The sequence below is a fragment of the Mustelus asterias genome, chromosome 18 (assembly GCF_964213995.1).
Source record: "Mustelus asterias chromosome 18, sMusAst1.hap1.1, whole genome shotgun sequence".
In the NCBI taxonomy this organism is placed as follows: Eukaryota; Metazoa; Chordata; class Chondrichthyes; order Carcharhiniformes; family Triakidae; genus Mustelus; species Mustelus asterias.
The window spans coordinates 67,976,230-67,992,462 of record NC_135818.1 but is presented as its reverse complement, the minus strand read 5'-3'; the positions used below and the strand labels follow the sequence as shown (position 1 = coordinate 67,992,462).

Genomic DNA, 16,233 nt, shown 5'->3' with positions numbered 1-16,233 from the left:
CCCACTCTCCTGCCAATTGAAGCCAATTACATTAATTGAAAAGTTTGTCAAGAGGTTTTCATGGTTAAAGGTTCAATTTCTTAAAAGGGTGGACAGGTCACTGTGCCTTTCAGAAACTAACCAGCTGAAGGCGGGCAGCTAAAGAAAGGAGAATCAGTCATGCCTGCCCCAGGGCACTACCCTGGCTCCATCAGATAATCGGGAAGTAAAGAGGGACCGGGCATTTGGTAAAGGGATTACCCCGGGGGCATAGAAAGTTTTAAAAATTCATTCGTGGGGCATTGGCATCGCTGGCTGGCCAGCATTTATTGCCCATCCCTAGTTGCCTGTTGAGAAGGTGGTGGTGAGCCACCTTCCTGAATCGCTGCAGTCCATGTGCTGTGGGTCGACCCACAATGCTGTTAGGGAGGTAATTCCAGGAGTGTCCCACCCCTGCCACTATCGCTCTTCCTCTCCCCCCACCTCAGACTCCAACCGGCAACTAACTCATTGTGGGAGTCAACTGGCTTTCCCCTCATTCAGAAATGACCAGTTGCAGGGGTGCACATACCCGGTGTCCAGTACTTGCCAGTGGAATGCAAATGAGGTCGGGACTTCCAAGTAGGACAAGTTTCCCCAATGACCATGCAGGCGCAACCACCCACCCAGCTTGGTTTATGTTTTAAAAATCACCATCTGGTCCCATGTCTCCATTCAATAATGCTCATTCACTAACATTGGGATTTTACTCTGGATGGGTCAGAGTTTATAATCCCTTTCGCATCAGGCATTTCTCAGGGGTAGGTGGACCAATCCGAGCATAATGGGTTGCTTTAATACGACAGCAGCCTGGAAAGCGACCAGTTACTCATGCACTATTATCTTCTGCATGTCACAAATGGCTTCCACATGGATGAGATTTCTCTTCCACTTCATGGAGGCTAAGGAACACCACACAGGTGCCCATTAAGGCGAACATCTATGATGCACTGAGGAATCCTACCAGCTGTAAAAGAACACAGCTCTCACCTTTGTTGCCAGTTGCTCATGGGGAAAAATATGAAAGTGTTTGCGCTGGTTAAACAATGCAGTCATTCACATTAGTGACATGAACAGGGGAAGAAACCTTGTGCCTGCTGTTAGTGCTGGAGATGAATGTCCATTAATGTTAATTAATGGATGCTGAGAGCCATGTGATCAGTCTTCAGTTAATTGCATTCAGTGCACTATTGCCCGACTGCCCACACCTTTGATTGAACCAGTTGGGTGCAAGTTTGAGAGCTGAAACACCATTGAAAGGGACAGAAACATAGAAACAAAAGCAGGAATGGACCATTCGGCCCTTCGAGCCTGCTCTGCCACTCAATTTGATCATGGCTTATCATCAAGTTCAATATCCTGATTCCCCCTTCCCCCATATCCCTGGATCCCTTTAGCCCCAAGAGCTATATCTAATTTCTTCTTGAAATCAGACAACATTTTGGCCTCAACTACTTTCTGTGGTAGTGAATTCCACACATTCACCACCCTCTGGATGAAGAAATTTCTCCTCGCGTCAGTTCTAAAAGGTTTACCTCTTATCCTCAAACTATGACCCCGAGTTCTGGACTCCCCCACCATTGAGAGCTTTCTTTCTGAATCTTCCCATCCATCCCTGTTAGAATTTTATAAGTTTCTATGAGATCCCCTCTCACTCTTCTAAACTCCAGTGAACATAATCCTAACCGACTTAGTTTCTCACATGACAGACCTGCCATCCCAGGAATCAGCCTGGTAAACCTTCGCTGTACTCCCTCTATAGCAAGGACATCCTTCCTCAGATAAGGACACTAAAACTGCGCACAATACTCTAGGAGTGGCCTCACCAATGCCCTATACAATTGCAGCAAAACACCCTTATCCCCATACTCAAATCCTGTCACTATGAAGGCCAACATACCATATGCCTTCTTTACTGCCTGCTGTGCCTGTTCGCTTACTTTCAGTAATGATGGACAATGCTGGAGGTCGGAACTTAGCAGATGGCAGAACTCTATTGCCGACTTCCCATAAAACTGAATGTTACAAATGCACCTATCCACAGCATGCCTCTATCTGGAGTTATGGCTTCATAGGTAAAGTCAGTTGGCTCTTTGCAATTTAATCAATTTCATATCTTTTCACCCTACTACATATGCTGATTAACCATGGAGTGCCACATCCAACCTCTATTTTGAAATGTATTAAAACCTGGGACTTATCGCTCTGTCTCATGATTCTTTGCTTCACAATACTGTTGTGTAACATGGGAACTAAATCATGCAAAGGATGATAAAGTTACCCAACAAGCAATTTTGATGTTGGCATAACATTAAGTACGAGCTAAATGAGACTGCAATAACGTGTATTTAGTTCTGTCTCGTAGCAACTGATTTTAAAAAAAACACAAAATACACAATTATAGTATATTTCACAGCTTCAAACAAGCTATTTGTTGGTCAGTTCTGACATACAATGAAGATTATTATAGAAGGAAAGACTGCAAGCATTTCATGTTACGGAATTTTTGTGAAGTTACCAATTTAAATCCTCAAATGCCACATGCAAAAAATACTCAATGCCATTAAAAGGAAAATTTCTGTTGTATCTCATGCCAGGGTAAAAGTTTGATCTAACTTGGCTGGTGGTGGTTTTGAGAAGGCATCAGTAGAGTGGAGTGATAAAATGGATATTAAACTCGGAGCTACAAACAACGTGAGAACAAACACCAGTGTAGAAAGAGCAGGTATTAGAGGGAGATTTGATTTATTTGATTTATTGTCACATGTATTAGCATACAGTGAAAAGTATTGTTTCTTGCGCGCTATACAGGCAAAGCATACCGTTCATAGAGAAGGAAACGAGAGAGTGCAGAATGTAGTGTTACAGTCATAGCTAGGGTATAGAAAAAGATCAACTTAATGCAAGGTAGGTCCATTCATAACTCTGACAGCAGCAGGGAAGAAGCTGTTCTTGACGCGGTTGGTACGTGACCTCAGACTTTTGTATCTTTTTCTCGACGGACGAAGGTGGAAGAGAGAATGTCCGGGGTGCGTGGGGTCCTTAATTATGCTGGCTGCTTTGCCCGAGGCAGCGGGAAGTGCAGACAGAGCCAATGGATGGGAGGCTGGTTTCGATTGGGCTACATTCGTGACCTCTACTAGTTCCTTGCTGTCTTGGACAGAGCAGGAGCCATACCAAGCTGTGATATAACCCCCAGAAAGAATGTTTTCTATAGTGCATCTGTAAAAGTTGGTGAGAGTCGTAGTGGACATGCCAAATTTCCTTAGTCTTCTGAGAAAGTAGAGGCATTGGTGGGCTTTCTTAACTATAGTGTCAGCATGAGAAAACAAAACAAAGCTGATGTGCATGTGTGCAAGGCATTTTACAAATAACACTGAAGAGCAACATTCAGTTGTTGCCATATAGTGGTTATAGCAGACTTAAACATGAGCAGGAATGAGAAATTAACAGTTCTGGCTGCACTGCATTTAGAAGGGATTCAGACAGGAAAAAGACAGGAGGGTGGGATGGCATTACAGATCAAGAGCATTATTACATTTCTATAGGGGACAATATTAATAGAATAGAATCCATACAGTACAGAAGGTGGCCATTTGGCCCATCGAGCCTGCACCAACCACAATCTGACCCAAGCCCTATCCCCCTGTAACCCACGTATTTACTCTGACACTAAGGGGCAATTTAGCATGACCAATCAACCTAACCCTTGGATCTTTGGAGTGTGGGTGGAAACCAAAACACCCGGAGGAAACGCACTCAGGCACGGGGAGAATGTGCAAACTCCACACAGACAGTGACTCGAGGTCGGAATTGAACCCGGGTCCCTGGCGCTGTGAGGCAGCAGTGCTAACCACCACAATACTGATTATAGCAGACAATTATATCACGATGGACAAAGGCGGAATCTATTTTGGTTAAAGTTAAGGAACAGCAAAGTAGTGTTACAATGTTGGGTGTTTGCAGCAGAAGTCCAAATGGTGAGAAGGATATGGAGAAGAAAATCTGTTGGCAAATTTCAGAGGAACATAATAGGCAAGGAGCAGTAACAGTTGGGAACTTAACTTATTTGAACATAATCATGGGAGAAAGAGAATAAAGGGCAAGATGGGTGAAGACTTCCTAAAATGTGTGCAGGAGAACTTTCTCAGTCGGTACGCTTCTAACCTGATGAGGCAGGAAGCAGAAGCAAAAGACTGCAGATGCTGGAAATCTGAAATTAAAATGGAAAATATCAAAAATACTCAGTGGGCCAGGTATGGCATTTGATTGCAATTGCTACATGTTTGTGTGCGAGTCCAGATTCACCACTAACTGTGTGCAGGCACTGCAGTTAGTATTGATGCCTCACAGCACCAGGGACCAGGGTCCGATTCCCAGCTTGGATCACTGTCTGTGCGCAGTCTGCACATTCTCCCCCGTGTCTGCGTGGGTTTCCTCTGGGTGCTCTGGTTTCCTCCCACACTCCAAAGATGTGCTGGTTAGGTGCACTGGCCATGCTAAATTCTCACTCAGTGTACCCGAACAGGCGACTCGTGGATTTTCACATTAACTTCATTGCAGTGTTAACGTAAGCACACTTGTGACGCTAATGAATAAACTTCAAACTTTAATTATGGCCAGGGTCAAATACAAAAATCAAAGGTGAAGGTATCTAACTGGAAGAGAGTCAATAAAAATCTGGAATTAAAAGTCTAATGATGACCATGAAATCATTGCTGTGTTGTAAAAACCCATTTGGTTCACTAATATCCTTCAGGGAAGGAAATCTGCCATCCTTACCTGACCTGGCCTACATGTGGCTTCAAATCCACAGCAATGTGGTTGACTCTTTAAAAAAAAATCTCTCTGAAGTGGCCTAGCACGCAAGCCACTTGGTTCAAGGTCTATTAAGGATGGGCAATAAATGCTGGACCAGTATCCATCCTATGAGCAAATAATAAAGATTGCGGTTGGAATCTGGGGTTGAAGCTCTGACCAAAACCTTTCAACCATCCTTGGTTATGGGAATGATGAGAGGGGATTGGATGATTGTAAATGTCACATTCCTGTTCAACAAACAGGAGGGGAATAAATCTGGTAACTACTGGCCAATCAATCTAACATTAATGGTGGAAAAAAAACTGCAAGAGCCCATTGTCAAGAACAAAATTAATTCTTAATTGACAAAATAATAATAAGACACCCAGCTTAGATTTGTTCAAGGTAAATCATGTCTGACAAACCTGATTGAGTTCTTTAAAGTAGTAACAGAAAAGTAAAAATACAGTAACTGGATATAAGGATTTTCAAAGGCCTTTGATAAAGTACCACATAACAGACTTGGGGTGGCACTGCCTTACAGCATAGGGGACCCGGGTTTCATCCCCGGTTTGGGTGATTGTTTGTGTAGGGTTTGCACTTCCTCCCCGTGTCTGCGTGGGTTTCCTCCAGGTGCTCCGATTTGCTCCCACGCTCCAAAGATGTGCGGGTTAGGTTGATTGGCCATGGTAAATTGACCCTGGTGTCAGGCAGATTAGGGTAAATGAGGGTTACGGGATAGGGACTGGGTGGGATTGTGGTCGGTACAGACTCGATGGGCCAAATGGCCTCCTACTGCACTGTAGGGATTCTATGATTGTAGAATAGTATTCTGTACAATTCTGGGCACCACGCTTTGCAAAGGTTATCATGACTTAAGAAAAGTTTTACAGGAGATTTTCTGGGATGATACCTGAAATAAAAGGTACTTCATTTATGTGGAGAGATTGGAGAGGCTGGGACTGTTCTCATTACAGCAGTGACGGAGACCTAACAGAGGTATTCAAAATTATGAGGGATTTTGTTAGAGCAAGTCGAGAGAAACTGTTTCTTCTGGCAAGTGGTAACCAGAGGTCATAAATTTATAACAATTGGCCAAATAACTAGAGGGGAAATGAGGAGAATTCCCTCCTATTCCTCCAGCACAGAGGGTTGTTGAGATCTGGGAATGATTATTCGACAGGATGGTAAAATCAGATTTTGTAGGAAATTTCGAAAGGTTATTGCACATGTGCTTGAGAACCAATTTGTAGGTTTATGGAGAAAAGGCTTGTTTGTGGGACTAAATTGGACAACTCTCTCAAAGTGTAGGCGCAGGCATGATGGGCCAAACAGCCTTCCTCTACACACCAAGCTCTTAAGATTCAAAACCTCCGTGATACAGCAACGTATTTAGGCTGAGTGACTCTGAAATCTGAACATATTGTTTCACACCCCAAAACAACCAAAACATAATTAAGCCTAATCAATTCTGAAACTAAGATAGCTAATCTGATCCCAGTACACAGGAAGCAATTCTATTTAAAAATTGATCTAATAAGTTATAGAACGTGATTCTTAAGAATGCCAGCAAAACAGCTGCTACAAAACTGAAGTTGTCTTTTCCAGTTAGGGCTGGATGGTTAACATGCATTTCGTAATGGGCAACAACATGCATTTTACACCGACCAAAATGCTCTATCCATCTAAGCAATCCTGTAAGCACTGCACGCCTTGCTAATTAGTGGCTGAATTCGCCACCTAACTTCTGCAATGCAGTATACACGTCTGAAGTTTGTTCAGTGCAAGATTCCCAACATATAATACATATTTAGTAGAGTATGAAGTTCAGCAATTTTTTCATACCTGTCCAGCAGTATCATAGAGACCAAGCAAATGTTGCTTTCCTCCAACGGTGATGGTTACTGCAAGATAAAATAATTAAGTTAACTGCTACTCTCATGATTATTTTCCGATGGATATCAACCATGGCTTGGGACATTAAAATATAAATGATAAACATGTGGGTGGCACAGTGGTTAGCACTGCTGCCTCACAGTGCCAGGGACCCAGGTTCAATTCGAGTCACTGGTTTGTGTGGAGTTTGCACGTTCTCCCCGTGTCTGCATGGGCTTCCTCTAGGTGCTCCGGTTTCCTCCCACAGTCCAAAGATGTGTGGGTTAGGTTGATTGGCCATGCTAAATTGACCCTAGTGTCAGGGGGATTAGCGGGGTCAATGTTTGGGGTTATGGGAATAGGGCCGGAGTGGGATTGTGGTCGGTACAGGCTCGATTGGACGAATGACATCCTTCTGTACTGTAGGGATTCGATCATTCCATGTGAAATTATTAGTTTTTAAACTGGAAAATGCTTATTAAATGGACTTAACCATTACCATAAATGACATTACTGTTTTTGTAACAAACTAGATCAGCAGTATTCGGTTTTTGTAAACTAGATTGACTGTATTTTGTTATCTAGTTGGTACTTCTGACACTGGATTACTTTAAAAGCACATGGGAGAAAGACACATTCCCACTGACATTTTCAACTTTCTTGAAAATAAATACAGACAGATTGATAGGACTAAGATTGGAAGTTGAAGTGTAAGCTGACAATAGCTATTGTAAATAGTATTATAAAATTTAAACCTCTCACATTTATAATTTATACTTCATTAAGGTTTCTTTCTCAAACTGTTAAAAAACCTACAAGCGTTATCACTACATGTCAAACTAGATTTGCCAGACACGTGATGCCTGTTATATATTTGGTCCACACTCCATCCAAAGCCCTTTAGCCAGCAGAAATGAGACTTCAAATTCAATGTAGGCTCAACTGGACTCTTACTTGAAGGCAGGATAACAAGTGTGCTAGACCATGTCACTGTCTAATCTACAGAATTTGACAGCACCTCACAAAATGCATGATAATATAAGAATGTCGCAAAAAATGGCAAGAGCTGTATGACTGTTTTGGTGTAACAAAAACAGAAAATGCTGGAAAATCTCAGCAGATCTGACAGCATCTGTGGAGAGAGAATAGAGCCACCGTTTCGAGTCTAGATGACCCTTCGTCAGAGCTCTGGTAGCTTTTGTGTAGCTCATGCATTGCGTTTTTTGGTTTCCCTCCCTTGTCTCATATGAGATATTAAGTAGCTCTTGGGAAAGAAGAATATTTCAGTCAGTTTGTGTTGTGGAAGAATGTTTTGGACAATGTGTGTGTCTAATTTCTATTACTTACTTTTCTCCTTTACTAGTTTAGATTTCTATCCATTACAATATTTCATGCCTGACTTTTATTCATACGAACATTATCAGTGCTATTTTGGAGATTGCTCTCTTGTTCTCTGACGAAGGGTAGCGGTTTTGTCCTTCTGCTCAAGACCTGTCCGCGATCAATGTGAGCGGGCTGGAGCTGGAAACCTTTGGCTCTATTCTCTCCCCACAGATGCTGTCAGACCTGCTGAGTTTTTACAGCATTTTCTGTTTTTGTTTCAGATTCCAGCATCCGCAGTATTTTGCTTTTATCTTCGTGATGGCGAGTGCTGGCGGGCAAATCTTCAACGCAGCAGTCACAACTGACAGCTCAACAGAACAATTATTTAAATCACTTTGCTTCAAGGTTTGAGTAGAATAAGGTCAGCATGTGTATCTTCCCCTCCTTTGTAGTCTCTTTTCTCCTGAAGGGGTACAGTTCCACTGGACCTCTGCAGAACCTCATTCTAATGGCCATTATTTTCAAGTGAGCAATGGTGTAAGAGGAACATGAGAGCAAACTCCAAAATAGCACTGATAATGTTCGTAGGAATAAAATTCAGGTATAGAATACTACAGTGCAGAAGGAGGCCATTCGGCCCATCGAGTCTACACCGACCACAATCCCACCCAGGCCCCATCCCCATAGCCCCATGCATTTGCCCGAGCTAGTCCCCCCCCCCGACACTAAGGGGCAATTTAGCATGGCCAATCCACCTAACCCGCACATCTTTGGACTGTGGGAGGAAACCGGAGCACCCGGAGGAAACCCACGCAAACACGGGGAGAACGGGCAAACTCCATACAGACAGTGACCGGGAATCGAACCTGGGTCTCTAGCGCTGTGAGGCAGCAGTGCTAACCACTATGTCACCGTGCCAACCATATGAAAGATTGCAATAGTCACCTAAACTAGTAAAGGAGAAAAGTAAGTAATAGAAATCAGACACGCACATTATCCAAAACATTCTTCCACAACACAAACTGACTAAAATATTCTTCTTTCCCAAGAGCTATGTATATCTCATATAAGACATGGGAGGGAAACAAAAAAACACAATGCATGAGCTACTCAATAGCCACCATGAGACAGCAAAGTAAATATAAAAAGGCCCTATGACTTACTTGCATCTTTGTTTCCATTTGCCTGTGTACTTTCAGTTACTCAGACTGTCATACACATACAAGACATTGATCTACTAATTCACATAGAGTTTGGAATACATGGTAGGGGTCACCAAGACAGAGGGCTGGATTTTCACCTAGTCAAGGATACTCCACAGACCTTCAAAAATGGCAGGCAAGACCCATTTCCAACAGATCCAATTCCTGCCAGTTGGGGGTAAGGGAACGAGGCACAGGAGGGAAACCTGAAGTCAGCAAGGCCGTTTGAACTCAGCTTTGAAGTCAAACAGACCCCATTTTGCTGTTGCAAGGACCTTATATCAGTATGGGAGTTACAAATTGATGGAATAGATATAAACACTTATTAAGGGTGGATAAGGTCTGTTTAACTGTCATGATCTTAAGTACTATAAATCTCATTCTCTTTAAGCTTTCAAAATAAAATACAGGCGGCAATTGTGACAAAGCTTTAAAAAAAACTTCTGCTGAACTGCTTTGATTGACAGGCCATCTGCTGCAGGTTGTAAAGGAAAACAGCAGTGTCTGGTCATGCAATTACAATAGATTTCTTTGTTGACATTTTCCCAATTGTACAACTTTGAATGTTGGCTTGTTTTTAAAGCTACACTTATCTCAGTAGGAGTTTGAGAGTTCAGTTTGATCGACAATTTAAAGGGGTTATTAAAGGATCAGAAGTTTATTTCTTTTTATAAAAGATTAACACTTAAGCAGATTAAAAATCTTTGAGTGGATTTTATGAATGGGAATTTTTTTCAATTGGAATGAGTGAAAATTAAGTTCAGTTTATTTGTTTCATCTCTATATAACTCCTGAGGTCTGTCCATGGTAGATACTGGGAGAGTGGCTCAGTGGCAAGGAGGACATGAGGGGCCAGAGTTGGCATAGAGTGCATGAGGGACTAAGGGTGGAGGTTGAGGGATAGGGGGCTGAACAGCTTCTGATTCAGTCCCAGGAACTGAGGAGGGCCTTCTAAGCACTCCGCCTCAGCACATGCCCATACCCAGTGTCACCTACACTCAGCTTCCTGGATTTCCAGGCCTGACTCAATCCCACATGCATGCACTGTGCCCCCATTATGCCTCCTCCAAGTGAGAATTGCACGATTTGGGTTATTTTTATGGAGGCGGGGAATTTCAAGACTTAAGCTCAGTATTGAAAATCTGGTCTATGTTCTCACTTGCTTTGTTGGAACATCAGAAGACAGTGACCACTAGTCCATTCCCATGCTACCACACCCACTCTTGCCCTCTCCTCTCAGTTTCCACTCAGCATGAAGCTCCTCAGTAAGGCACAATACCACTGAAAACATAATAAAGTTAATCTAAATCTGTGTAATATATGTACAAAATAAAGAGAACCTCTTTCAAAACGGCAACTAATCTTAGTATGCAAATGATCTTGACAAACTGTTAAATGTCAATCCTCGCACTTTATGCTGCCAGTCTAGCAGTTTAATACATTGGATATCACAGCTTTCTTTCTATAATATTGCAAAATATGCTGAAATCTTTTTGTTTAAATCTGCAGAAACCCAATAGAAATTGTTGCAGGTTGTTAGCCATTACTACTCAAAATTGGTTTCTTTACTGGCAAGCTAAAGAGGGCAGCACGGTAGCACAATGGTTAGCACTGCTACCTCACAGCTCCAGGGACCCGGGTTCAATTCCTGGCTTGGGCCACTGTCTGTGTGGAGTTTGCACGTTCTCCCCGTGTCTGCGTGGGTTTCCTCCGGGTACTTCGGTTTCCTCCTACACTCCAAAGATGTGTGGGTTAGGTTGATTGGCCATGCTAAATTGCCCCTTAGTATCGGGGGATTAGCAACATAAATTCATGCGGTTACGAGGATAGGGAATTATTGTCGGTGCAGGCTCGATGGGCCGAATGGCCTCCTTCTGCACTGTAGGGATTGTATGATCCTCAGTGCTTATACACTGACAATATCAAATATTCTCCAAAAAGCATCTTCTATTTAGATAGATAGAAGTAATTAACACACAGAAATTACGCTTGTTATTGAGTTGAAAGAAAACAGGAATTTAGAAGACAGTAACTTCTTATACGATAGCCTCCACCGAGGCTATTTTTGTAGCAGGCATGTCATGTGAGAGTCTACAGATTCCAGCTAGCTTGCTTATGATTTGAGCCAAATTAGCCAAAAAGACTGTCAGTATTTCTGTCTGCAGTGCCAGATGTCTTCCATTAGTTAACAAGGTCAATGAAACCACAAACACGAGGGCAGCACAATGAGCAACCTATAATAAGTTACAAAACGATGCTAACTTATTCAGTTCAGAATTTTATACTTTGAATTGAACACCAATTTACAGGAAAATCAAAATCACCATTTTCCTGCTGATAATTAATGCTGATTATTAATGAGCAAACTGAAGCCAACAACATACACAGTTTTAAAGTTTATTTATTAGTGTCACAGGTAGACTTACATTAACACTGCAATGAAGTTACTGTGAAAATCCCCTAGTCGCTGCACTCCTGCGCCTGTTCGGGTACACTGAGGGAGAATTTGGCATGGAGAACACACCTACCTGACCAGCATGTCTTTCGGACTGTGGGAGGAAAGAGGAGCACCCGGAGGAAACCCCACACAGACACAGGGAGAACGTGCAGGCTCCGCACAGACAGTGAGTGACCCAAGGCAGGAAGCGAACCCTGGACCCTGGCACTATGAGGCAGCAGTGCTAACCACATGCCAGCACACAGTGTTGAATCTGGACTAATACACAAACATGTGGATTACAGGGTCAAAGGTAGGGTTCTGAAGACGGTGGAGGAACAGAGAGATCTTGGGGTCCATATCCACAGATCTCTAAAGGTTGCCACTCAAGTGGATAGAGCTGTGAAGAAGGCCTATAGTGTGTTAGCTTTTATTAACAGGGGGTTGGAGTTTAAGAGCCGTGGGGTTATGCTGCAACTGTACAGGACCTTGGTGAGACCACATTTGGAATATTGTGTGCAGTTCTGGTCACCTCACTATAAGAAGGATGTGGAAGCGCTGGAAAGAGTGCAGAGGAGATTTACCAGGATGCTGTCTGGTTTGGAGGGTAGGTCTTATGAGGAAAGGTTGAGGGAGCTAGGGCTGTTCTCTCTGGAGCGGAGGAGGCTGAGGGGAGACTTAATAGAGGTTTATAAAATGATGAAGGGGATAGATAGAGTGAACGTTCAAAGACTATTTCCTCGGGTGGATGGAGCTATTACAAGGGGGCATAACTATAGGGTTCATGGTGGGAGATACAGGAAGGATATCAAAGGTAGGTTCTTTACGCAGAGAGTGGTTGGGGTGTGGAATGGATTGCCTGCAGTGATAGTGGAGTCAGACACTTTAGGAACATTTAAGTGGTTATTGGATAGGCACATGGAGCACACCAGGATGATAGGGAGTGGGATAGCTTGATCTTGGTTTCAGATAAAGCTCGGCACAACATCGTGGGCTGAAGGGCCTGTTCTGTGCTGTACTGTTCTATGTTCTATGTAGTAATTGCAATCAAATAATATACCCAGCAAAATGTATGTTCAAACTATATTTCTTTATTTTTTTTAAAAAAGGTGCGAAGTTTATAAACTGTTACTTATGTTTGAGATTTGAATAATATTTTGGTAACTTTAAGCATGTTCTATATATATCTATATTCTCTATTTTTAAATGTGGTCATTGTTATAATGTAGGAAACATGACAGCCAATTTGTGCACAGGAGGATCCCAGAAATAGCAATGTGATAATGAGCAGATAATTTGTTCTTGTGCTGATGAGGGATAAATATTGGTCAGGACAAAAGATTTCCCCCCACCCCACCCCCAGCACTTCTTTGAAATAATGCCATAGGACCTTTTACAAGTGTCTAAGATGGCAGAAAGAGACTTAGTTTAATATCTCATCTGAAATTTGGAACCTTTGTACAGCAATATCAACCTTGACCTGTGTGTTCAAATCCAGGAGTGAGATTTGAACCTACCACCTACTGACTCAGAGGTGAAAATGCTACCAACTGTATCAGGATCAACGCGTTGAAGTAGTGCTGGTCAGAAGCTCTCGAACTGGAGATGGTGTTAAAAGCTTTACCTTTCTTTTAAAATATGTAAGTCACAGTATTACTTGGACACTTGTATTTTGGGGAATAAGCTGAGAAGGAAGGCTGGCTTAACTCGCTCTCTTGCTTGGAATTCAGTGTGTGGTTATCAACCTGTTGCCAGAGAATCCTCATCCAATTATAACCTGTTTGCAATTTGAAACCTGAAAAACTGAGACAGGAAGAATTGATCCAGTTCTTTTACAGACATCTACCTTCACATGAGGGTGCTCCAGATTTGCAGCATCAAAACCTTGCAAACTTTATCTTTTATTTTGCAAAGCCTATCCTCCAAAGTTCATCTCTTTAGAGTCCCAATCTATTGTCCTTTGTTTGTGTGCGTGCACATGCTGGGGTATTTTTTAAAAATGGAATAGATACTTCCAGCGTACAATTGTGTGTACACCAATTCTTGCAACTCGTTTCAAAATGTTTTGTTTAATAATAAATAAATCATTCTGAGTTTATTGAAAGAAGCCTGGTCAAAGTCTCATTTATTCAGGGTCTAACTGTAGTAATTGCCTACTTTGATGAGCGAATTAGACACTTGTAAACTAATGGTGCGACCTGTGGAGGAGTACAGCTCGATCAAACAAACACGCACTCCTCTCATCCCACTCATAGCAATAGTCATTGCCTGAAACTGGTGAGCACATTTGTCCCTGCCTAACTGTTGTCCAGGTCTTGCAGCATGCGGACATGGACTGTTCCTTTGTCGGAGGAGTATGAATGAAGAATTCAATCGCAAATGACCAAGGTCGAGTGGAGATGCATTTGAAGCTGTAGCGGTGCTGGTAGGCTGCCTTTATGATGAAAAGGATACGAGGTTGGAACTCCAGCTCAGAGCTGGGTGGGCCTTTTTGCTTCAGCCTAAGACAGTGATGAGGGAGATGACTTTGATTTTCAATGAGGGTAGGGAGTTTGTGACGTGGGGTGAAAATTTTGCCTTTGCTCCTTGAAATTGAGAAAGGTGCTTAAAGGAATAAGGATTCTGCACATGCACATGGAAGCTAACTGGAGATGAAGATAATGCTGCCAAGGGGCAACCTATCAATTAAGAGTGGATCCTTGGATGACACCCAAAGGTGATGGGAACAGACGCTCTTGTTTTGTTTTTTGAAGAAAAAGCTGTTGACAGTCCATTTCAAATGGGAGGAAGCCAGAGGCAAAGAAACCATTTGTAAGAAATAAAAAGGTATTTTATTTCTGTAGAAACACGGCATTGGTGGTGCAGGTGGCATCGATATTAGACTTTAAAGCTACATTTTTTTATTCTTTCATGGGATGTGGGCGTCACTAGCAAGGTCAACATTTGTTGCCCATTCCTAATTGCCCTCGAATGGAAAGGTCATAATTGCCAGCTTTTCATTTTATTACGACAATTCATAGAAATTAGAAGCAGGAGCAGGCCATCGGCCCTTCAAGCCTGCTCTGCCACTCAATTAGATCATGGCTGATCATCAAATTCAATATGCTGATCCCGCCTCCCCCCCCATATCCCTTGATCCCTTTTAGCCCCAAGAGCTATATCTAACTTCTTCTTGCAATCAAACAGTGTTTTGGCCTCAACTACTTCCTGTGGTAGTGAATTCCACACATTCACCACACTCTGGGTGAAGAAATCTCTCCTCACTTCAGTTCTGATCCTCAATTTGGACTCGCCCACCATCAGGAAAATTCTTTCTGAATCTACCCTGTCTAACCCTGTTAGAATTTTATAAGTTTCTATGAGATCCCCTCTCACTCTTCTAAACTCCAGTGAATATAATCCTAACCAACTCTTCTTATATGACAGACCTGTCATCTCAGGAATCAGCCTAGTAAACCTTTGCCATGCTCCTTCTGTAGCAAGGACATCCTTCCTTAGATAGGGACCACGAAAACTGCACACAATATTCCAGGTGTGGCCTCACCAATGCTCTATACAACTGCTGTAAAACATCCCTATTCCTATACTCTCGCTATGAAGGCCAGCATGCCATTTGTCTTCTTTTCTGCCCGCTTCAATTTACATTTCACCAACTGCCACGGTGGGATTTGAACCCACGTCTCCAGAGCAGTAGCCCGAGTCTCTGGATCACAAATCCAGTGAAATTACCACTACACCACTGCCTCCTCATGCACGGATAAGTAAAGGAAAACTTAAGTGAGTGGGTAAAAGGAATGAGACGGAAGGAACAGTGCTGCTCTCATGTGACTGAGCAGCACAACTTGTCCCATTTATAGTACTGCCAAATTTACTATTCTATAGACAACTTGGATACTTTAGGAGAATTAGGTCAAATCATTAACATTTTAGATGCCATTTTAGTGTCAGGAAAGAGGCGTGGCATTAATAATTTTCAGGGGTTAATAACAACGCCCAGAAATAATTGGAAAAACAGTGTACCTGTATTTAATTCTGTAGCTCAAGTTCATATCGGTTTGATTTGTCAGCATTTAGCATGGAGAAGAACAGTGTATTGGACAGCGGTGTGAGCTGCCCCATATAGGGTGAACTACATTTTGCTGGAAATAGCACAACTACACAACAAACAGGGTATGACATCCCAATCGTAAGGAAAGATTATAAAACAGGCTCAGAATTACAGTTTCCAAAAATACAGAGTGCACTTTCAGGAAGTGCAGCTGAGACCAATTCAAAGTGCTAATTTATGACAACTTTTCTTAAAACATTCATTATCCACTATACAATTATTGAAGTGTGCAATACTTGACAAAACTGCTATGATCCCTGTAGAGACTGATAACTTTTTAAAAGACATTCGAATTCCCAATGATCCACATAAAGGATTTCAAGTTGCAAGACTTTTACTGTAATAAACAAATTAAAAGCAAGATTGACTAAACATTACTTAATGACACTAATATTACTCTAAACTACAGAAAACATGCTCCTCATTAATTCTTCATATAACTAATAGCCCTGTGTTATATATATAATATG

The 16,233-nt window shown here is 42.3% G+C and overlaps 1 protein-coding gene across 1 annotated transcript in view; it reads right to left on the bottom strand.

The window, feature by feature from the left end:
- Window positions 1-16,233, bottom strand: part of rhoj (ras homolog family member J) — a 53,363-nt gene that overhangs the window by 17,054 nt on the left and 20,076 nt on the right. The window contains exon 2 of the mRNA XM_078234239.1: window positions 6,664-6,722. Within this exon, the coding sequence (XP_078090365.1) occupies window positions 6,664-6,722 (59 nt within the window). The remainder of the gene's footprint in view (window positions 1-6,663; window positions 6,723-16,233) is intronic.